The 18,690-nt window shown below is 49.4% G+C and overlaps 2 protein-coding genes across 7 annotated transcripts in view; both read right to left on the minus strand.

Annotated features, from left to right (window-relative positions):
- Positions 1-5,840: 5,840 nt before the first annotated feature.
- Artn (artemin) lies at positions 5,841-11,348 on the minus strand. 2 transcript variants are annotated; one of them, XM_063236298.1, is made up of 4 exons: positions 8,642-11,348; positions 7,447-7,508; positions 6,859-6,997; positions 5,841-6,773 (listed from the first exon to the last, which is right to left on the minus strand). In XM_063236298.1, the coding sequence occupies exons 2-4, from the start codon at positions 7,504-7,506 to the stop codon at positions 6,301-6,303; spliced, it is 672 nt and encodes a 223-aa protein (XP_063092368.1). In that variant the 5' UTR covers positions 7,507-7,508; positions 8,642-11,348; the 3' UTR covers positions 5,841-6,300. The 2 variants fall into 2 exon arrangements, with proteins under 2 accessions (XP_063092368.1, XP_063092367.1); XM_063236297.1 differs by having other exon boundaries at positions 7,447-7,581.
- A 148-nt stretch (positions 11,349-11,496) lies between these two features.
- St3gal3 (ST3 beta-galactoside alpha-2,3-sialyltransferase 3) overlaps positions 11,497-18,690 on the minus strand; it is a 248,703-nt gene continuing 241,509 nt past the window's right edge. For 2 of the 5 annotated variants that reach the window (XM_063236292.1, XM_063236290.1), the window contains 3 exons: positions 17,418-17,564; positions 17,066-17,212; positions 11,497-12,498 (listed from right to left, as the gene is read on the minus strand). In XM_063236292.1, coding sequence (XP_063092362.1) covers positions 12,409-12,498; positions 17,066-17,212; positions 17,418-17,564 — 384 coding nt within the window. In that variant the 3' untranslated portion in view covers positions 11,497-12,408. Of the gene's footprint in view, positions 12,499-16,240; positions 16,297-17,065; positions 17,213-17,417; positions 17,565-18,690 lie in introns of all 5 variants that reach the window. The other 3 variants (XM_063236294.1, XM_063236293.1, XM_063236291.1) reach the window with 2 other exon arrangements.

Consider the following 18,690-nt stretch of genomic DNA (forward strand, 5'->3'; position numbering starts at 1 on the left):
TCCCTTGGCTCCAAGATATGGCTCCCATATCTCTTTGGCTCAGAGGCCTTGAGTTCCAGACCCACACATTCAGCTGCCTTTAGCATTCTTGCAGTTACCGAAACATTAAATTGAAATGCACAAAATGGAACTCATGATCTCTCCCACTTCTTATTCAGTCTGGGTGACTTACAGAGATTCTGTCTCAAAATCTAGTTAAAAGTGCTACATTCCAGCCTGGCACAGTGGCACACCCATGTAATCCTAGCACTGTAGGAGGCTAAGAAAGGAGGACTGTGAGCTCAAGCTTGGTCTGTGCAACTTAGCAACTTAGTGAGATACCATCTCAAAATAAAAGACAGGGCTAGAGAGGTAGCTCAGTGCAAATACCCTGGGTTTAATACCACAAACATGGGGTGGGGGATGTAGTTTGGTGACAGAATGGTCCTATGTTCAATCTCTGCTACTGAAAAAAAATTGGATTGTAAAAAGATTTTGAAGCAATATGGAACTGGCTAGTAAGAAGTAAAGAGATCTGACTATAAATGAGAAATATGGGAGTATCAATTTTAGGGCTGAGATAGAGAAAGCCCAGGGAAGAGACCCTCATCCTTTTTCTACTGCCCAAGGCTGAGATTCTCACTATACTGGAGAGGACATGACCAGAGGCAAGAAACAATAAAGGTAATACACAGTAAGCAGCACAGGCCCAATGCCCCCATCCACTTCTGAAAGACCAAACATAATTTATTTCTCAATACTTAGTTCAAGTGTCACATTCTCTATGAAGCCTTTTAGGGCCTCTCTTCAGTTTAGGTAGAACCAAGTCCTCCTTTGGGACTCACTGACATACATATTTGGACCAGTGGTACTGCTACTGAAGGGACTCTCAATTGTTGATTGTATTTTTTTTTTTGTCTTTTTCATTTTTTTATCGGTACCAGGGATCAAACTCACGACCGCCTGCTTGCAAGGCAGGCACTTATGCCGCTGAGCTAAATCCCTAGCCCCTTGTTGATTGTATTTTTATTTACTTGTTTACATCCAGTTAGAGTTGCCAAAAATAATTCAGGACACCCACTTAAATTTGAGTATCAGATAAATGACAAATACTTTTTTATACGTATGCCCCAATTCTTACAAGAGACAGTCTAAAAGAAAAATGTTTTTTGTTTATCTGAAATTGAAATTTAACTGGGTGGCTTGTATTTTCATTTGCTAAATCTGGTACCATTACTCTCATGTTCATATCCAGCTATGGTTTCTTTGTTGGCAGAACATGTTTCTCATTGATCTCTGAAACCTCATACGTAGCGCAACTCATGAGAGCTAGTGTTCAGTTAAAGTTAAGAGACTGGAAACTTCTCTGGCTGTGGAGTTGAAACTAATTAGAGAAAGACAAACAGGCCACATAGAATGAGCAATAAACCATCCAAAAAGCTATGAAAGCTTCAACAGAATGGCATTAGGAATACAGATAAGGGGATGGACCTGTAAAATCCAAGGATTTGGTGACCAGTAGATAAAGATTGTGATAGAGCTCAAGAAGTACAGGGTATTGCCCAGATTTTTGCCTTGTGTCACTAGGTAGAAGTTGATACATTCATGAAGGGAAGAACACTGGAAGTGGTTTGGAAGTTGGAGAGCAGGGAAGCTTATTAATGTGGGGCACAGAGCAGGATGGAGAAAAAAAAAAGAGTAGGGAGCGGATTTGAAGGAGCAAACTGAAAACATCAGGACAGATAATGTGAAGCTTGAGGTTTCCAAGGATATGTGGATAGGCATATTGAAATTAGACTCAGGCTCAGGAAAAAGGCCTAGAATGGAGATACAATGAGTGAGTTAGCGTAGAGGTGGTAACTGAAACCATAGGAGTTGATAATGTTCCAAGGAGGAAGGAGGTTGAAAGCTGATTTCAGATCCTCAAGGAACAACACTAAGAGGCAAAGAGAGGCAGATATGGTGGTACACACCTGGAATCCCAGCACTCTGGGAGGTTGAGGCAAGAGGATCATAAGCTTGAGCCCAACTCAGGCAACTTACTGACTTAGCAAGATCCTGTCTCAAAATAGTTTTCAGACTGGCTGGGGATGGAGCTCAAAGTGAAGGCCCTGGGCTCAGTGTCTACTCCCCCTCCCCAAAAAACAAGGGTCGGGGAGAGGAAGAGGAATCCAAAAGTAGTCAGAATGAGCAGCTGAAGAGTAGAAACCAAGCAAGCAAGAGATCAAGAAGATTATGGGCAGACAGATTCTTAAAGGAGGCTGATAAAACCAAGTGCTTCTGGAAATTTAAAGGACTAAAGGCTGAAAAATAGCCTTTAAATTTAGCAATGATAAAGCCTCAATGACCCCAACAAAAGCTCTTATAGTGAAGGAATGGTGAAAGCAAAGGAGGTCTCTCAAAAAAAATTAAAAAATAAAAAAAAAGCAGGTCTCTCTATATATCTCTGTCTCTCTCTCTATCAGTTGAAGCATTTTATGATGGCATATATTTGAGCCAGTAGAAATACAGATGAGAAGGAGATATGAGATAGAAAAAGGTTGAGGAATAGGAAGTTTAAATAATTGAGACAGAAAGCCCTGATACTGGAGCTTGAGCGCAGCTAGAGGAATTGATCCAGCCACAGCAGGATATTGATCATAGTACCTAGCATAGGGCAACAATATGAATCTTTTGACTCCAAAGAGGGCTCTGAATGAGCTTCAGAACTCTGTGCCCCACAATTGTTTACCAGATTTAGACATCAGTGACATTTCCAGTATTTTGGTAGGGTAGGCTTCATTTGATTTGATCTATAGCTTTCATTATATTCTCAAAGGACTCCAAAAGATTGAGCCCACTCTCATGAACAACAAAGGTATGCTCACATGGCACAAACTCTCCTGAATCTTTTCTCTGATCACTCAACTTCTTTCTCAGCCTTTCCCTTGAAGATGAGATCTCAACCAGCTAGTCCACGTGCACTGCATCACTGGGACCTCTGGCCAAAAGACAAGATAGAAATCTCTGGAAAAGGAAAATGGAAAGTCTCTGCCAATGGCATCTAGTAAATCAGGTAGCTGTAGGTGGGGAGATACCACATATCCTAGATAAAATGAACCTAGAGAAAAGTGAGGTATTCCCTGGAGCTGGAAAGATTGTCATTTCAAAGCTACCTATAATTTTCTGTCTTGTAAATGTCTGTGACCTGATACCCCTTCAGGGACATTCCCTAGTTCTGGGAAGGGTACTCAAGGGGCAGTGTGGTTTTGTGAAGGTGCACCAAAGACCAGAGCCAGAAATGGAAGTACAGAGACCTCCTTGGCTCTAGAAGCTGTATTCAGTGTATTGCTCTATCTAGTGTGTCTATCATGTGACAGGCTACCTAGGCAAAATTGTAAACAGATGCACTTCTCAGTCTCTTTTCCTCCAAGAAAATAGTTTTGTTTGTGTGTTTTCCATTTGAGGGAGATTTATATTGGTTTTTGTTGTTGTTGTCTGTGTATGCATGGAGACAGGGTCTCACTTTGTAGCCCAGGGTGGCCTCCAACTCACAATGATCCTCCTGCCTCTGCTTCCCACATGCTGGGATTGCACGTGTGTGCCTATAGGTTACAAACTGGGGCAACTTTCTTGTGGGAATGTATTCTTTCTGTAAGAGTTGCAGTTTCCTCTAGGACTTGGTGAGATATTTGGACAAGTTCTCTGGGGCCCAGAATAAAACTTCAAGTTGGAGTGGGCCTGAAGGTCTGCTAATTCGGGGAGGGTTGAGAGTCAGCACTTGCTTGGGCTCTTGCAGTAAGCACCCTCAGAGATGGCTTCTGTCTCCTTTAAGCAACTCTGAGAGCAGCAGTGGCAGGGTCTGCGAGGTTTGAGGACCTCAAGGGTCTGAGAGCCAGGCTGGAGGGATTTTCCCAGGGGTGCTGCTTGCCCCACATGTTCCCAGAATTAACAGAATGTTCCCACCACACCCAACCAACCCCCTGCAAACTGTATGACACTGATGCTATTTCCTTTGGGCTGTTGTGTAGAAACTGAGGACCCTGGATTAGTTTGGAGGCAGAAAAAGGGGTCAAGGGAGTATTTGAGGACAAAATAGAACCAGAGTTTTTAGGGGGGACCTAGAATTGTGTAAATACAGAAGAGGGTACAGTTCACATTTTTGACCAAAGATGGGCCCAGCCCTCAGAGCTCTTGTGGGTCTCCAACAGTCTGGATGAAAGGCCACCTCAGCAAAGCAGGCAGCACCCAGGAAAGAGTTGCTATCAACAGTGTTAAATGCCTTGGATCCCACTGTCAACACTGTCTCTCTTCTAGGTTAGGCTGCAGCTTCTGCATGGAGGATTCTCAAATCTGTTTTACCCAGACTTCTCAGCTCCAGGCCAGCATAACCCACTATCTCCTGACATGTCCTACAATTCCTCAGATATAACGCCTTTACAGACACACATCCTTGTCTTACTACAAAAGAAGGAAAATCTCCTCAGTACAAATGCCTAGGGCCTGAGAAACATGATTTCAAAGGAAATGTCAAAAAGTTCAGGAGACTGCATTGATCTTTTGGAGATGACTTAGGGACAGTATGAGAGGCCACCTGATAAAAGTATGTACCTCTTAGCTTCTCTGTATGTGTGCGTATGTGTACGTGCATGTGCACTATTGGGGGTTGAATCCAAGACCTCTGCTTTGACCTACAGTCCTATCCCTTTTTAATTTTTTTTAAATTGTGAGACAGGGTCTCTTGAAGTCACTAAGTTGCCCAGGCTGTGCTTGAACCTGGAATATTGCTGCCTTAGCCTCCCAGTATGTTGTGATTACAGGTGCCACCCTGATTGGTGCTTCCTGTTTTTAATTTCTACATCACATTTTTTTTTTTGGTGGTACCAGGGATTGAATTCACAACCTCAGGCTTGCCAGGCAGGCACTTAGGCCACTGAGCTAAATTCTCAGCCCTTGTTTTTATTTTTTAAAATACCACTTGCCAAATGGAATTGAAATAATTATATATATAATTACTTATTCATTGTCTGTCTCTCTTGATTTAAGCTTCTTAAAGACAAGGATTGTGTCTCTTTCACTTCCATATCCTTAGTGTCTATCCAGTAGCTAACATAATTGATTAATAGTAAACAAACTGGGGCTGGGGATTTAGCTCAGCAACGTAAGTGCCAGCCTGGCAAGCACAAGGTCATGAGTTTGATCCCCAGTACAAAAGAAAACACATTTTGTTGGATACAGAAATGAATATCCTTATTAATCACCCTAAATGCAGATTCTCTATATTCCTGGGTCCCTTCCTGTCTTCAGAGCTCTGCAAAGCTTTGTGCTTTGTTCCCACAAACCAGCATCTCAGTGCATCCTTTTCTCACCTTCAGCCTTTTTTTTCAGATGCTCTCTTGCCCTAGGCTGCTTCCTGGAATGAGGGTAGAGCTTGTGCTGGACCATCTGCAGGTAGAGGAGTGTGTATGCCTGTTAGGGTGGCTTCAAGTCAGTTCTCTGGACAGCAGGACACTGATCAACAACAGTGGGGTGATATAATGTGTGGTTTTCTATTTTTACCTTACTAACAAGGGGCTCATAGTGCCAGATAGTCACAGGATGAGGCTTTGTGCACAGAAATGTTGAGGTCCTCACCTACCCCACCAGGTAACACAGGGCTCACTGTCCAGGGCTGTGTAGGAGGTATGGTTGCACTTTGCCACCCACTCTGCCCAAGATTTCACATCTCCCACCCTGGAGCTGCTGGGAAAGAACAAGCAGCGGGAGATGCAGGCCAGCCTATGATTGCTGAATCAGTGTGAAGTGTGTGAGTACACAGATAAGGGTGCATCTCCAACCAGGTTTTTACCCATCTCTGCCCACAAAACAATCTGACAAAGCACTGAAGTAAATAAATAACTTAGAAATAATAAATAGGGATCCAGCTCCCATTGGTGAGGATAAGGCCATCTCCAGCATAGGCACTTTGTGCCAAGGTCTACAGTGCATACCCTCCAATTCCATCCACCCAGGGTCTGAGCCACTGCTGTGTTCTCCAGAGGCATCTCTAGCCCCCAGCCTGGCCAGTCCCAGAGTCTGCACGAGGAGGAAGTGAAGGTCTCAAAAATGAGGTCTCTGATTTCTATAGGGTCATGGCCCCAGGGTGAGCACCTTGAAGCTTCTGGTCAGTCTAGTAGTCCTTCCACCTATCCAGGGTTGTGACCATCACACACCATGCTGGGACCTCAGGTCCAAGGCTTCCATTGCAGACTGAGGGCCCCCAGCCAATGGGACCCTGCAGAAGGTCCCAGGCAGAGAGAAGTATGTGCAGAAGCCCAGTTTACAGACTCCTGGGGAAACCTCTCAGCCTAGGCAGCCGCAGGCAGTTGCTGAGAGGCGGTCCACGGTCCTCCAGGTGCTGTTGACGTCCATGAAAGAAACAGCCTCATAGCGAGTGGGCCGGCAGCAGGGCTGGGTGACAGGCCGGGAGCCTGGGGGTAGCCGAAGGGCCCCAGCATTCAGCAAGTTGGCCAGGCTGAGGTCGTGTGGGGAGCGTGCACGACGGCAGGAACCACTGCAGAAGCGGAAACGCACCAGCTCGTCGGAGCTGTGGCCCAGGCCCAGTGCATGCACCGGCACCAGCTGTGAGTGCAGGCGGCAGCTCCGACCCCCCAAGTCCCGCGCACGGCTGCCTCGGGCCCCTGTGCCTGTGCGCGCTGCGCGGCCTCCACGGAACGAAGCAGGAAGAGATGGGGATGAGGAAGGGGGCATATACCCGGGAGGCTGCGAAGGTGGCCTGCGGGTTCTTCTACCGCACAGATGGGCCAGGCGTCCACCTGGAATGAGATAAGGTCACATGCGGTGTTCTGGGGCAGCCTGCCCTTGTCCCGCTCCTGTCCCGCCCCTCCCACTCTCACTTACTGGGTAGGTGGCCGGTGGGGGGCTCTGGCACTAGTCCGGGGCCTTCGTGGGTGGCGGGACTGTGGGAGGCAGGGCCCACAGAAGACTCTGTGACGCTGCTAAGGAGGGCTAGAGTGGCCAGTGTTGGCCACAGGGCTGGCTGCGCAAAGAGACAAGTGGAGACTCAGGAAGAAAGAGGGCACTCTCATTGGCTGCAGAGGGTCAGGGGCACTCGGGGTTGGCCTGTCCTTGGCTGAGATCAGAGAGGGTTTGGGCTCCTAGTTGAGTGGGGGTGTCAGGAACATCCAATTTGGGCGAGGGATTTAGCTCAGCGGCATAAGCGCCTGCCTGGCAAGCGCAAGGTTGAGTCTGATTCCTGGTACCAAAAGAAAAGAAAAAAAGAACAACCCACTTGCTATTTCTAGGAGCCTAGGGGGGAAATCGGCCGAGGGCACTGACCATCTCGAGTCTTGGACTTCCTGCCATGTACCTGATTCCTCCCTCTTTGACTACTTCTCCACATCTGACCCCTACCCAGGCCAAATCCTGCTCTTCCCTCAGCTCGAACCCCTCTTCGGGTACAGTCTGGAGTCTGGGGCAATCACTCACCTGTTGCCTAGGCCAGGGGTGGTGGAGCAGCACAGTAGGGCCTCCAAGTCCAAGTTCCATCTCTATCAACACCAGGAGCTCCCATCAGCCTTTGGTGACCTGTTACCCCACCCTCCTCTTGAGGCAGCTTGCAAACTGAAAGATGAATTATCTTTTGGGGAGGTCATCTTTCCACCTAAGTTTCTCCAAGTCACAAGAGAGTCAGGTAGCATGCCTCAGTCTAGGAGAAGTAGCTGTATGAAGAACCTTACTGCGTGTTAGATGCTTTGCAGCTTTTTTTTTCCACAGCTACATGAATGAGCTAAATGGTTTGATCTCCTTTTTCCAGATGAGCAAAAGAGGCTCAGAGAAGCTCAGAGACTGATGGTCTAAGAACACAGGCTACAGTCATACAGACGGCCTATACCCCATGCTACAAGGGAAGCATCTGAGGCCTGGTGAAGAATTAGTGTCTGTTGGTTACTCTGAGAGTTATCTGATAATGAGGTCCACGTCACAGTCTGTGTTGCCCACCCTGCTCCTCTATGATCTGTGTTGTGGACCCAAAATCTCCTAATTTTCTCTTCTGACCACAGATATCCCTCAGGAGACAGCAGATGGTGGGGGCTGATGGGTCCTCTGAAAACAACAGGCCCGTGCCACCAGGGGGCAGAGTCTGCCAACCCTGCAGACTCAAAAGGGGTGGAAGGTGGGCTTTCAGAGCTGCATTCAGGTCTGAGCAGTCCCAGAAGGGCCAGCAAATCCATACCAGTCTCTTCTCTAAGCACTGTCCTAGGTCTTCAGCCTCCTGCCTTTGCTCTTAGAGGTTTCCCTCACAAGCCATCCTTCCTCATCCCAGCCTGCCCACTCAAGTGTTATCAGTCTTTGAGAGCTTACCCCCCAACCCCGACTGACACTCCTGAACACCCCTCTAGGGCCCCAGAACTTTCTAGAACACCCATTAGCCAGTCTTTTCTTGGATCCTGGCATCCTAACCCCCTTCACCTAGCAGTGTCCACACAGCTCTAGAACAGACACCCAGGTGAGCTGGATCCAGATCCTCCGGGCCAGGCCAGTGACTGTTCCCATGGATGGAGGAAAGCCGGGCAGGCAAGGAAGCTGTAAAGGCCTCTGCACTAGAGGGAGCCCTGGAGCAGGTCCCTTGAGGGCAGCTCATCCAGCCCTTGCCACCCGGATCCACCAGGCCATTACTCACCACTGAGGTCCTGCACTGTGTTCTTCTAGGCACCTTTCCTGGGACTAGCGCTGGGCTTTTGCCCACAGCTCATGCCCAGGGCTGTGCACCTGGCAGCACCTCTTTTAGCCAAAAGTGCGGCCTCGGCAGCCAGTTCGTGCCCTGTAGCGGCAAGAGGAGCCTCACATTACCGCAGGCCTGCAGGACTAACACACTCCAACAAACGACAAGAGGGACGGGAGCGTCTGGGAGGGGCAGAGAGCTACACTGAGGGCTGGGGAAAGGGAGGACGGGTGAAGAGCGCTCTGCCTCTGCCAGCAGCCCAGGAGTGTGCGTCCAGCGCTGGGACCAGGGATGGGCACGTGGGCGGGCTTACCTCGGATGCGGGCCTCTGAGCCCCGGTCGAAGCAAGGACTAGGGCCCGAGGGACTTGCTGCTGGCGGAGCCCGCGGGCCGTGTCTGGGGGCCGAGCCCCACTCCATCCCTCAGCAGCCTGCTGCCCGCCGTCCGGTGTCAAATTCCAGCCTCGGCGTCACCGGATCCCGGGGTGGGGCCCAGAGCGCCCCCGCCCCGCCCCACCTTTCTGGGCTCACCTGGCCACTCTCCCCTTGAATTAGGTCCCCACTGGCTCTGCTGTGTCCCCCAAGGCCGGGAGTAGACGTTGGGAGAGGACGCCCGGAGGAAAAGAGTGGAGAAGGCGGGAGGCGGAGAGACACGGAAACGGGGAGTTCGGAGTTTGTAGACACGCGAACTGGGGAGCTGGAGGCTGGGCCGAGGGCGGGAGGGAGTGAGCGAGCGCGGGAGGGACCGGCGGGTCCTGGCCTTGGCCACAGGCTCTAGGGCGTGCACCGCACGGGGTCCTGATTGGCGCAGATCATTTTTCTCTCAACAGATTGTTCACCTAATTCGGGGCAGCGAGTCTTTCTACTGCTCACCTCCGGAGCTGCTCAGACGGGAGAGAGGCCCGGGCAAACACCTTGGCCCTCGGCACACCCTTTGCAGTGAGGGAGGAGGTGGGTGTGACAGCCAAAAAAGGGGGAGGGTCACGGAGCAGGAAAATAGGAGCTAAGGCTTTAAATAGGAGGGAAAGGTGGCAATTCTGTTGCCTAATTATGGCAATTTGGCCGGTGGGCTGAGGTTGGGTAGTAACAGGGCTGGAAAACTCATGTCCCTGAAGTGCCTGGCTTTTACCCCAAAGATGCCAGGGACCATTTAAGGGTTCACAGTAGAAAGATATGGTCAGAGATGCATTTTCCAGGATGATTAGCTGCAGTGGGAAGGATGGTTTAGAACCAAGCAAGACAGGAGAGGTGGCAAGACAGTGGTCACCAAACCCTCTCCCCAGGAGGTTGCTGGGGAAAGAATGGAGGCTTGAGCAAGGTTATGGAGAGCTGGGAGCCACACAGGCCCAGCTGCACCCCATCCTTTTAAAAACGCAGTCGGTGCCTATTCAGATGAGGTGAAGGCAGGATGGACAAAGATGTGCCCTTAGCTGTGGCCTGGGTGACCAGGTGGAAGCGAAGCATTGTGGGAAGACGTGCTCCCTGGCAGGGGCAGGAGCTTGTAAGTATAGTGTTGGACATGCTGAGTTGGAAAGGCCTGTGGATTTTCCTAAGTGGAAATCAGGAAGAAGCTGAATTTGTAACCTAGAGCAAAATGGAGACAGCAAGGCTGGTGATGGAAATCTTGGAATCAGTTGGTCAAATGACACACAATGGAGGTTGTGGGTGGGGATGAAGGCACAGGGAACATGTACAGACCAGCTGTACAAAGCTATGTACCAGAGTCACTGTGGACCTTTAAGAGCTACCCACATCCGGCCCCACCCCAGATCTGAATCAGAACCACAGGGTGTGCAGGTGCAGTTTTCCAGATTTGCACGGGTGATTCTGGCATATAGCCAGGACTCAGAACCACAGGGATTTTAATGCAGCGATGCAAACTGAAGTCAGCTGCTGCTGCTGGGGGACGTTTGCAAGCTCGCCAGGCCCCGATGGGACAGGAGGCTAAGTCATGAAGTTTGCTCTTCACTGCCTCCCGTAACTGCTGCCCAATTGGGGCAGCTTCCCTTACACTTTTTCAGCCAAGGCTACCACTTAGAGCCATGGTATCTAGGCCCTGAAAAACTCCACTAGGCACCACTCAGGGGCTCCACAGTAGTACATTATTAGGAGCCTGGTTGCCAGCAGAGTGTAGGGGTGCTTATGGGCTTCCTTGTCCCTCAGGCAGGGTCTTGTTTCCTCTCAGCAGAGGAGGCTTCTGCCTGATGACAGACTACAGCAGTAAGGAGGACGTGTGTGAAGTTGTGGTTCTTGGATGGCCAGGATTCTGTCCTCAGGGGTCTCTCCAGGACAATGCCTGGGCCATCAGTATTCTTGGGTTGAGGTAGACCAGAATGGTACAGTGGCCAGCCATCCCTTCCTGGTTAGCAGCAAGCTCCCTTCATGGACTCAGATGCAGGTGTGAGTCTGCCTATTCTTAAGCCAGCTGGGGGTATTGGGGAAGAAAGGAATCTGATTCTAAGGCTCTAAGGGTGTCAGGTGGTGCGGGAATGCCATTTCTAAAGTTCCTCAAGAGATACCCAGAGCTTGGTTGCATGCTTTCTCATCTTCTGGTAGGGGAGGACAAACCAGGGTGTCAAGAGTAGAAAAAAAGTCTGGGCCTTTGCTGGGCCTTGCCAGGTATTATTGCTGGTCTGTTTCTTTCAGGGCAAAGAGGATATGGGGCTGTGGAGGCCAGGGGACACACCAGAGGCATCTGAAGAAATGAAAGGCACATGGTGGGCTGGAGAGAAGACTCTTGGGTTTGGCACAGTTGCTGAAGCTCTGGGCTCCTGTTCCTTGTAGGAAAGTTGGTGAACGCAAAAGGAGGCCAGGTTCTGGGAAGAGCTTTATTGCTTCCATGAGGGCTGCCTGCCACAGCCAGCTCAAGGTCCTTGGGCCTAGACTTTCCTCTGGTCCAGGCTAAAGGCAAAACCAAGGGCCTGGCAGTTTTGTTACAGAAACCCAGAACATCTGACAAGCTGGTCAGTCCAGGTGGGGAACTGTCCGGTAGCTCAGGTGCAGCTGGGAAGGGAAGCTCCTCCTGTCGGGCTGGGCCAGGCCTCCCCTCCTTTAAAAGTTCTCTCTGAGACAGCCCAGGGGCTGTCTTGTTGGCTTCGAAGAGGTGACCCCAAGGCTTCCAGGCAGGAAGGCTGGGGGCTGGTGAATAGAAATATCCCATTTTCTCGCCAAGAAAGGCCAAAGAATGCCATGAGTTGAAGGGGGGGGGTAATGAGATGCTGCCACCCCTCTGTAACTCCAGAGTAGGGCACAGCCTGGGCATGGCACTCCCATTCTCCAGGGAGCTTACTGGCACTGTGGCCTGATGGGCCCTCTAGTGGGCCTCTTTCTGCATGGCAAGTGGACCAAATGACATCTCCAACCTTATTCAAAAATAAATTATCCCTCCCCCCCAAAGTTCACAAAATGATAATACATCAAACACTGATCGGAGAAATGATTCTGGCAGCATCCTCACTGCCTAATGTCCCACCTCCTACATGCTGGGCCTGCTGGGCACAGCCTGTGACTCCCTGGCTCTCTGGCTTCACGGATCCAGGTGGAGAGAAGCTGCGTGTTGATCTCTGAGGCTGGCCTCGGAGCAGGTACCGCTCTGGCTGCCCTGCTAAGGCCTTGCTGCCTCTGGGGGCCCTTGGCACTGTCTTTCTCTGAGTCTTCAGACCTATGCAGGTGACTGCTGCATGCTCTGGTGGTGCCTGCACCTCTGTGGCCTAGTGTTGGGCCCACTCAGATGCCACTGCTCAGGTCAGTGATAACACGTGCCTTCACCAGCTTCCGCAGAAACTCTTTCTCTCGCTGGATGTTGTGTGTCCATGACTGGAAGGAAACAGATGAAGAAGTGATGAGGTGGGCAGCCCAGGTGACTGCTGAGACACATACAGCATACAACTCTGTAAACCCAGGCTGGTACCCGCTGAGTGCTCTGTGACTGTAGATGTCTGAAGGCAGACACTTGTCATCCATTGGGCTTACATGACTGTGATGACCCTGCTTAGCAATGGCAAACCTTTTAGACTGGGTGCTCAACTGCAACTCAGAACCCACTGATTTATTGCAAAGTGCCAACACCGCAATTAAACCTGAATATCCCCTGCCAGGATGCAGAGGTGACTTATGTGCCTGCTTTAGCACATATGCCATACGTGCCATATGTCTGCCACAGCTCATCTTGCTTCCCAAGACTGGTCAGAGCTACCCTTCCACTCTACACTCATTCCTTTAGAACTGTGCCCCTAACTTCTTTCAGTCCTGCCTGCTGTGAGCTTCAGCACTGGAGAAAGGACTCTGTTTCCTCAGAATCCAACCCACGGCTGGCAGCGCGTCCAGGTTCTAGACACCCTGAAGCCAGCCAGATGAATCACTTCAGTCCCACAGCAAGGGGGTGCAGAGTCATTCTCTGGCCTGATGCAATCCACTCTTCAAGCCTGGGGCAGCTGAGTCTAACTTTTTTTGTTCTTCTTATTGATTTTAAGCAGGCTCTTGCTATTATATAGGCCAGTCTAGCCTTGAATGAATTTGCAACAATCTTCTTGCCTCAGCCTCCCAAATGCTGGGATTATAGATGTGTGCCACCACACCTAGCTTAAATGTTTATCTTTAATTGACAAATAATTGTATATATTTATGAAGTATGATTTTAAAAAACCCAGCATTTATTTTGGTCCAAAGGAGTCATCCAAATCTTTAATTTTTTTTTATTTTTAGTATTGCAAATTGAACTCAGGACCTTGTACTTGTCAGGCAGGAGCCTGTGCCACTGAACGATATCCCCATACCCTAGTATGTGATATTTTGTACATGTATACATTACAGGATGATTAAATCAAGTTAATTAACATATCTACCACCTTACATCCTCATTTCTTATGGTGAGAACATGTGACTACAAGGTTGTTTTGTTTTGTTATATAATCCAGGCTGGCCTCAAACTCACAGCAACCCTGTCTCACTGCTGGGATTACAGGCATATGTCATCATGCCTGGCTTGACTATAGTTAATAAAAATGCATTATATGTTTAAGAACTGCTAGAAAAGAGGGCTGGGGATTTAGCTCAGCGGCATAATCACCTGCCTTGCAAGCAGGCGGTCGTGAGTTTGATCCCTGGTACTGATAAAATGTTTAAAAAAAAAACCTGCTAGAAAAGGCTATGTGGAAATTATAGGGAAGATACTCTCTTACATGGCTTCTGGGATTCTTTTGCAACCCATGTGCACTCATCAGGAACTTTGGATGACTAAATTCCTCTGACAACAAAAAGGCTTGACCAATGGATGGAAAGAAGGAAACGAGGAGGACAGGGAGGCAGAGACACAGGGAGGAAGGACAGAGAAGAGGAATGTCAACAGCCTCATCATTCCTGTACCAGCTGGCCTGTCTGCCACCCTCACTGGGTCCTCTCGGGTGGGGTCAGTTTCTTCTCTCTCTGGGTTGCCTGAGGTGGGTGGCTCTACCTTATTCTTCATCCTGTCTCCACGTGATTGTCTTTCTACACTCCCCAACCACTAGCTGCTCCTGCCAATCTGCTGTCTGCAAACTGCTCCCTTTGCTGCAGATCCCTGGGGATGCACCCCTAATCTTTAAAGATTCAAGCCTCTGGCTCATTGTTTGCTTGACGGCAGGGACTGCTAGACACACAGTAGGTGCTCAATAAATATTTTTTGAATGAAATTAAGACTTCAGAGGCAAGAAGCAGATTCACAGGAATGGCAGGGCCAGTTTCCCAGCATGTGGGTATACTAATAAAACGCCTCACTTTCCCACACCTCTCCTAGTGGGAAGTTTGATGGGTCAGTTTTAAGAGCACCCACTAGGAGTCACTGAGGGTTAGCAGAGGACTATCTGATGATGCTAAGGAATTATTGTTTTTTTTTTGTACTGGGAATCAAACTCAACCTCACTTGCCATGCAGGTGCTGTGCCGCTGAGCTAAATCCCAGGCCCTATTGTTAATTTTAAGGTATGTGATAACAAAAAATAGTACTTATCCTTTAGAGAAACTGAAACATTTATGGCTTGAATGATATCTGAGACCTGCTTCCAAGTGACCAGAGGGATTGGGAGCAGATGAGAGGAAGAAGAGGTGAAATGATACTGGCCATGTGTTGACAGCTGATATGTGGAACTGCAGTGTGTTACTCTCTTGGCTTACAAAGTGTTGGACAATTTCCTTTCATAATGAAAAAGTAGGCAGAAAAATCAGCTCAAGGGTCATGTCAGTCTGTTCTTCAGGTGATGCCCTTCATGGGTGCTTGTCCTAATTTATGCAGACCGCTTAGGAACTTCGAGGAGCTTCTGCTGTGGGCTGGTGCAGGACTCTGGACTCAAATTCATGATCTTCCTGCCTCAGCCTCCCAAGTGCTAAGATTACAGGCATGAGCTACCATGCCTGGCCCCTTTTCAGCTTCTGTCTGATTCTCTTCCTTTGCCCAGCCATTGAATATTGCTGTCCTGGCATTCTGCACTGACCACGGTTCCTACGTCCTTTCCTGGGAAGCTGCAACAAGACTACTATCTGAGCAAGTGGCTCAATCTCTATTTCCAGCCCAGATTCACAGAGGTGTGGCAGGCGCTGTATGAATCACTTTATCCAAAACCCACCACACAGCCTTGACCCTCCCCTGCTCCTGTCCTGCGGGAGGATTCAGGTACCACCCGCCTAGCCTCTGTAAGCCTCTGTAAGCCTCTAGTCATGGTTCACTAACGCACCTGTAAGGCTGTTCTCACCACAACCACGAGCCATCTCTTAGCTTCTACCTCAGCAGCTCTTTCTCATGGGATTAGTGTCCTTCCAGGACACTCAGGAGAGTACCCGCACCCAGTCTACCATGTATAAGCATAGTGAGAAGATAACTATCCATGAGCCAAAAAGTAGGTCATTGCCAGACCTAAATCTGCTGGTATCTTGATCTTCAATTTCCAGCCAACTAGGACTGTGAGAAATAAAATTTTCTTCAAGTCAGAGTCCAGTATTCTGTTAGATCAAGAACCAAAAGAGCACACACTGGGCATGGTGGTGCATGCTTGTGATCCCAGCACACGGGAGGCTGAGACAAGTTTGAGGCCAACCTGGACTACACAATGAGTTCAAAGCCAGCCTGAGCTACATAGCAAGACCCTGTCTCAAAAAAACAAAACAAAAACAAACAAAACTGAAAAAAATAAATGAAACCAAAAGAGTCTAACACAACATAGCTAGAAACTGAACATGAGGATGTAGACATAGAGAACACGTAGATAAGATAACCTGGGGTAGAATGTTAGCTCATTTGGTTCCTGAGGGTAGACCAAAACCAATGATATGAGACAGACAATGAGAGAAATGGGTGAGTGAAAGAACAGGAACAACAGAAAGCAATGACTTAGAATCTAAGCAGGAAGAAATGACCCACCCATTAAAAAAGTATTTCTGGGAGATCACGAAAGATGAGATGTGGCCACTGTATTGGGGTAGGTCACTGGCAACCTCGGGGAGGTTGTGCCCTGTGTGTGTGTGTGTGTGTGTGTGTGTGTGTGTGTGTGTGTGTGTGGTAAGGGGCTGAATGAGAGAAGAGTGCTCACCTTCAGCATTCTCACTGGAGGAGGAGGACTGTTGGAAGCATCTGCAGTGTGAGGTTCTGGACAGTGTGCCATGAGTAGAGGTGAAGAGAATGAGAACCCATGGAGACCAGAGCCTCCAGACTCATAGCAGTGTGAGTCTGAACAGACAAGTTTTCCAAAGCACACAGTCACCCACATACAGGGACAGGGAAGCCACTTGAGGCACTGGCCCAAGATTTCCAAATCTTAGGTTAGGTTCATGGGAGGCTAGTGGTCGACGCTAAGGTATGGGAGGAGAGTTCAGATTTAGTACATGAGATTCTTGCGGCACAGGAAGAGATGCCAGAGGAGGCTGACCCGCAGTCTGCGAAGTTCGCTGTACATAAGGGTCACCTGGGAACAATTCTGGGCAACAAAGAGCACCTCACCTGTGTTTGGACACAGGGAAAGGTAGAGGAGGTGGGGATGTGGACCATGTGAGGGCAACGAAGGGGAAGGCAGGGAATGCACAGAAATGATCGGATCAGTCTGCTGCCAAGACTAGTGTATGAGGAAGGTGTGGAGCAAGAAGTGAGGGGTGGGGTGGAGAGCAAGGGCGGAGAGGGCCCACGGAGACAGAAGATGAGCTGTGGGTGCTGGGTTCAGGGGGTGGCTGGGAGAGGGACGGGTGAGATGCTGGTGGTCATCACAGGATGGGCCTTCAGGACTCTGCTCAGCTGGGGGTTGCCAAGCCCTTGCAGAGGAGCTGTCCCTCTGCCTCTCGCTGGACACATGCAGTCCAAGCCCAGGTTCTGGAAGCCCCCTCCCTTGGCTCTGCTCAGGTTCTGTCCCCATATCCACTCGAACCTCCTTGATGGCTGCCATGCGCACGGTCTCATAGTAGTGCAGGGGTGCATTTGGTGTGCTCATGTCGTAGCCGAAGCCTGCAACTGCCACCTCATCACAGCCATGCAGTGCCATGGTCACTGCCACACTGCCAAGGGTCGGGATATTCTGGAGGAGGGCAGAGAGGAAGCGTGTAAAGTTTAGCCAGAGTGCTGAGGTTCAGATAACTCCACAGACCTGGTAATGCTCCATTCCCAAGGAGGAGCCTTCCTCCCCAGTGTGTTCCCTCCCAGGACCATGGCTACCCAGCCTTCCCTTCCCAGCACCTCTGGCCCTGCTCTCTTCCTCCCTCTCCCCAGGTCCAGAGTCTCACCCCCCGGCCCATGAGGCCATTGTTGAAAGGCAGTCCGATGAGGGTGAAGGCGGCTTCCTGGATGAAATATGGGTTGAGGATGCGAATCTCGGGGGGCTCCTTGGGGACTCGAGTGGCCACAGATTTCCAGAAGCCATCCGATGCACTCTGAGGATACAGTGTAAATGGGCATGAGCTAGGCATATACTAATGAGGGGTCAGATAAGTGGTAGGGACCCAAAGTGAGCACAGGTAAATGGGAAGAGAGGTACAGAAGGACAACGGATGTGTGACAGACACATGGGGAAGTGCAGGGAAAAATGAGCATGTGTTGGGGCCATGGTGTATAACACAGGACACACAGTGAGCTACAGGGCAGGTACAGGCCGTAGGATGCTCTCAGAAATGCTGCTCTGGCAAATGGGAAGGGATCCGGGGGCCAATGGGAAGACCTAAGGGTCCAGGTATCCTGTCTCCCCACTGCACTGTCAGGAACCTCGCCTCTCCCTCCTATCTACTCTGCGGAGCTTGCCTCTCTTCCCTTCTGCTCACTCTCCTGGCTTCTCAACAGTGCTACAGCGAACCTAAAAAATAAAGACAAAAATATGAGCTCTAAAGAACAGCAGAATAACACTTAAATCACAGTTCTGCTACTATTTAGAGTCGGGTGACATCAGCTTCATTAACTGTAAAATGAGATACTTTCCCTCAGGGATCTGCATACCATCCTGGAGAAGTGTCACTCTTCAAGCCTGACATCTTGTCTGTTTCAGGGCCATAACCGTCTCTCCTAAACCTTTCCCTTTCTCTCACCCACTACACGGTGACCTTTGGGTCCCCCAGCCCTTCCTGGTCTAAATCTTACAGCAAACACTTCAACCAGTATCTTGTGAGACCCTTGGCTAGCTTGTCCTTCTACTGCCCTAGACTGGAAAATGGACCTTAACATCAATCCATTCTTCCACTTTTCTACTCTTGCAGTCAGGCTCCTGCGCACTGCTGGAGGAAGTCGAAATCCAACCCCAAAGCCAGAAAGATCACCACTAGCTCCAAACTAACTGTTACTGACCTGAGAATCAAGGGAACAGGTAAGCAGAGGCAGAAACAACCCCAGGCAAACTCAGCCACCTTATCTTTGACAAAAAGGCTAAACACCTTCACTGGAAGCAAGATGGCCTCTTTAATAAATGGTGCTACACACCAAAGATCAAAACTGGAGCCATATTCTTCATCATACATTAAACTAAAATTGAAATGGATCAAAGATCTAAACATTAAAACAGGAACAATAAAT

This window comes from Cavia porcellus, unplaced genomic scaffold (assembly GCF_034190915.1).
Source record: "Cavia porcellus strain 051 isolate PalLab524CR breed Dunkin Hartley unplaced genomic scaffold, mCavPor4.1 scaffold_25, whole genome shotgun sequence".
NCBI classification, from domain to species: domain Eukaryota; kingdom Metazoa; phylum Chordata; class Mammalia; order Rodentia; family Caviidae; genus Cavia; species Cavia porcellus.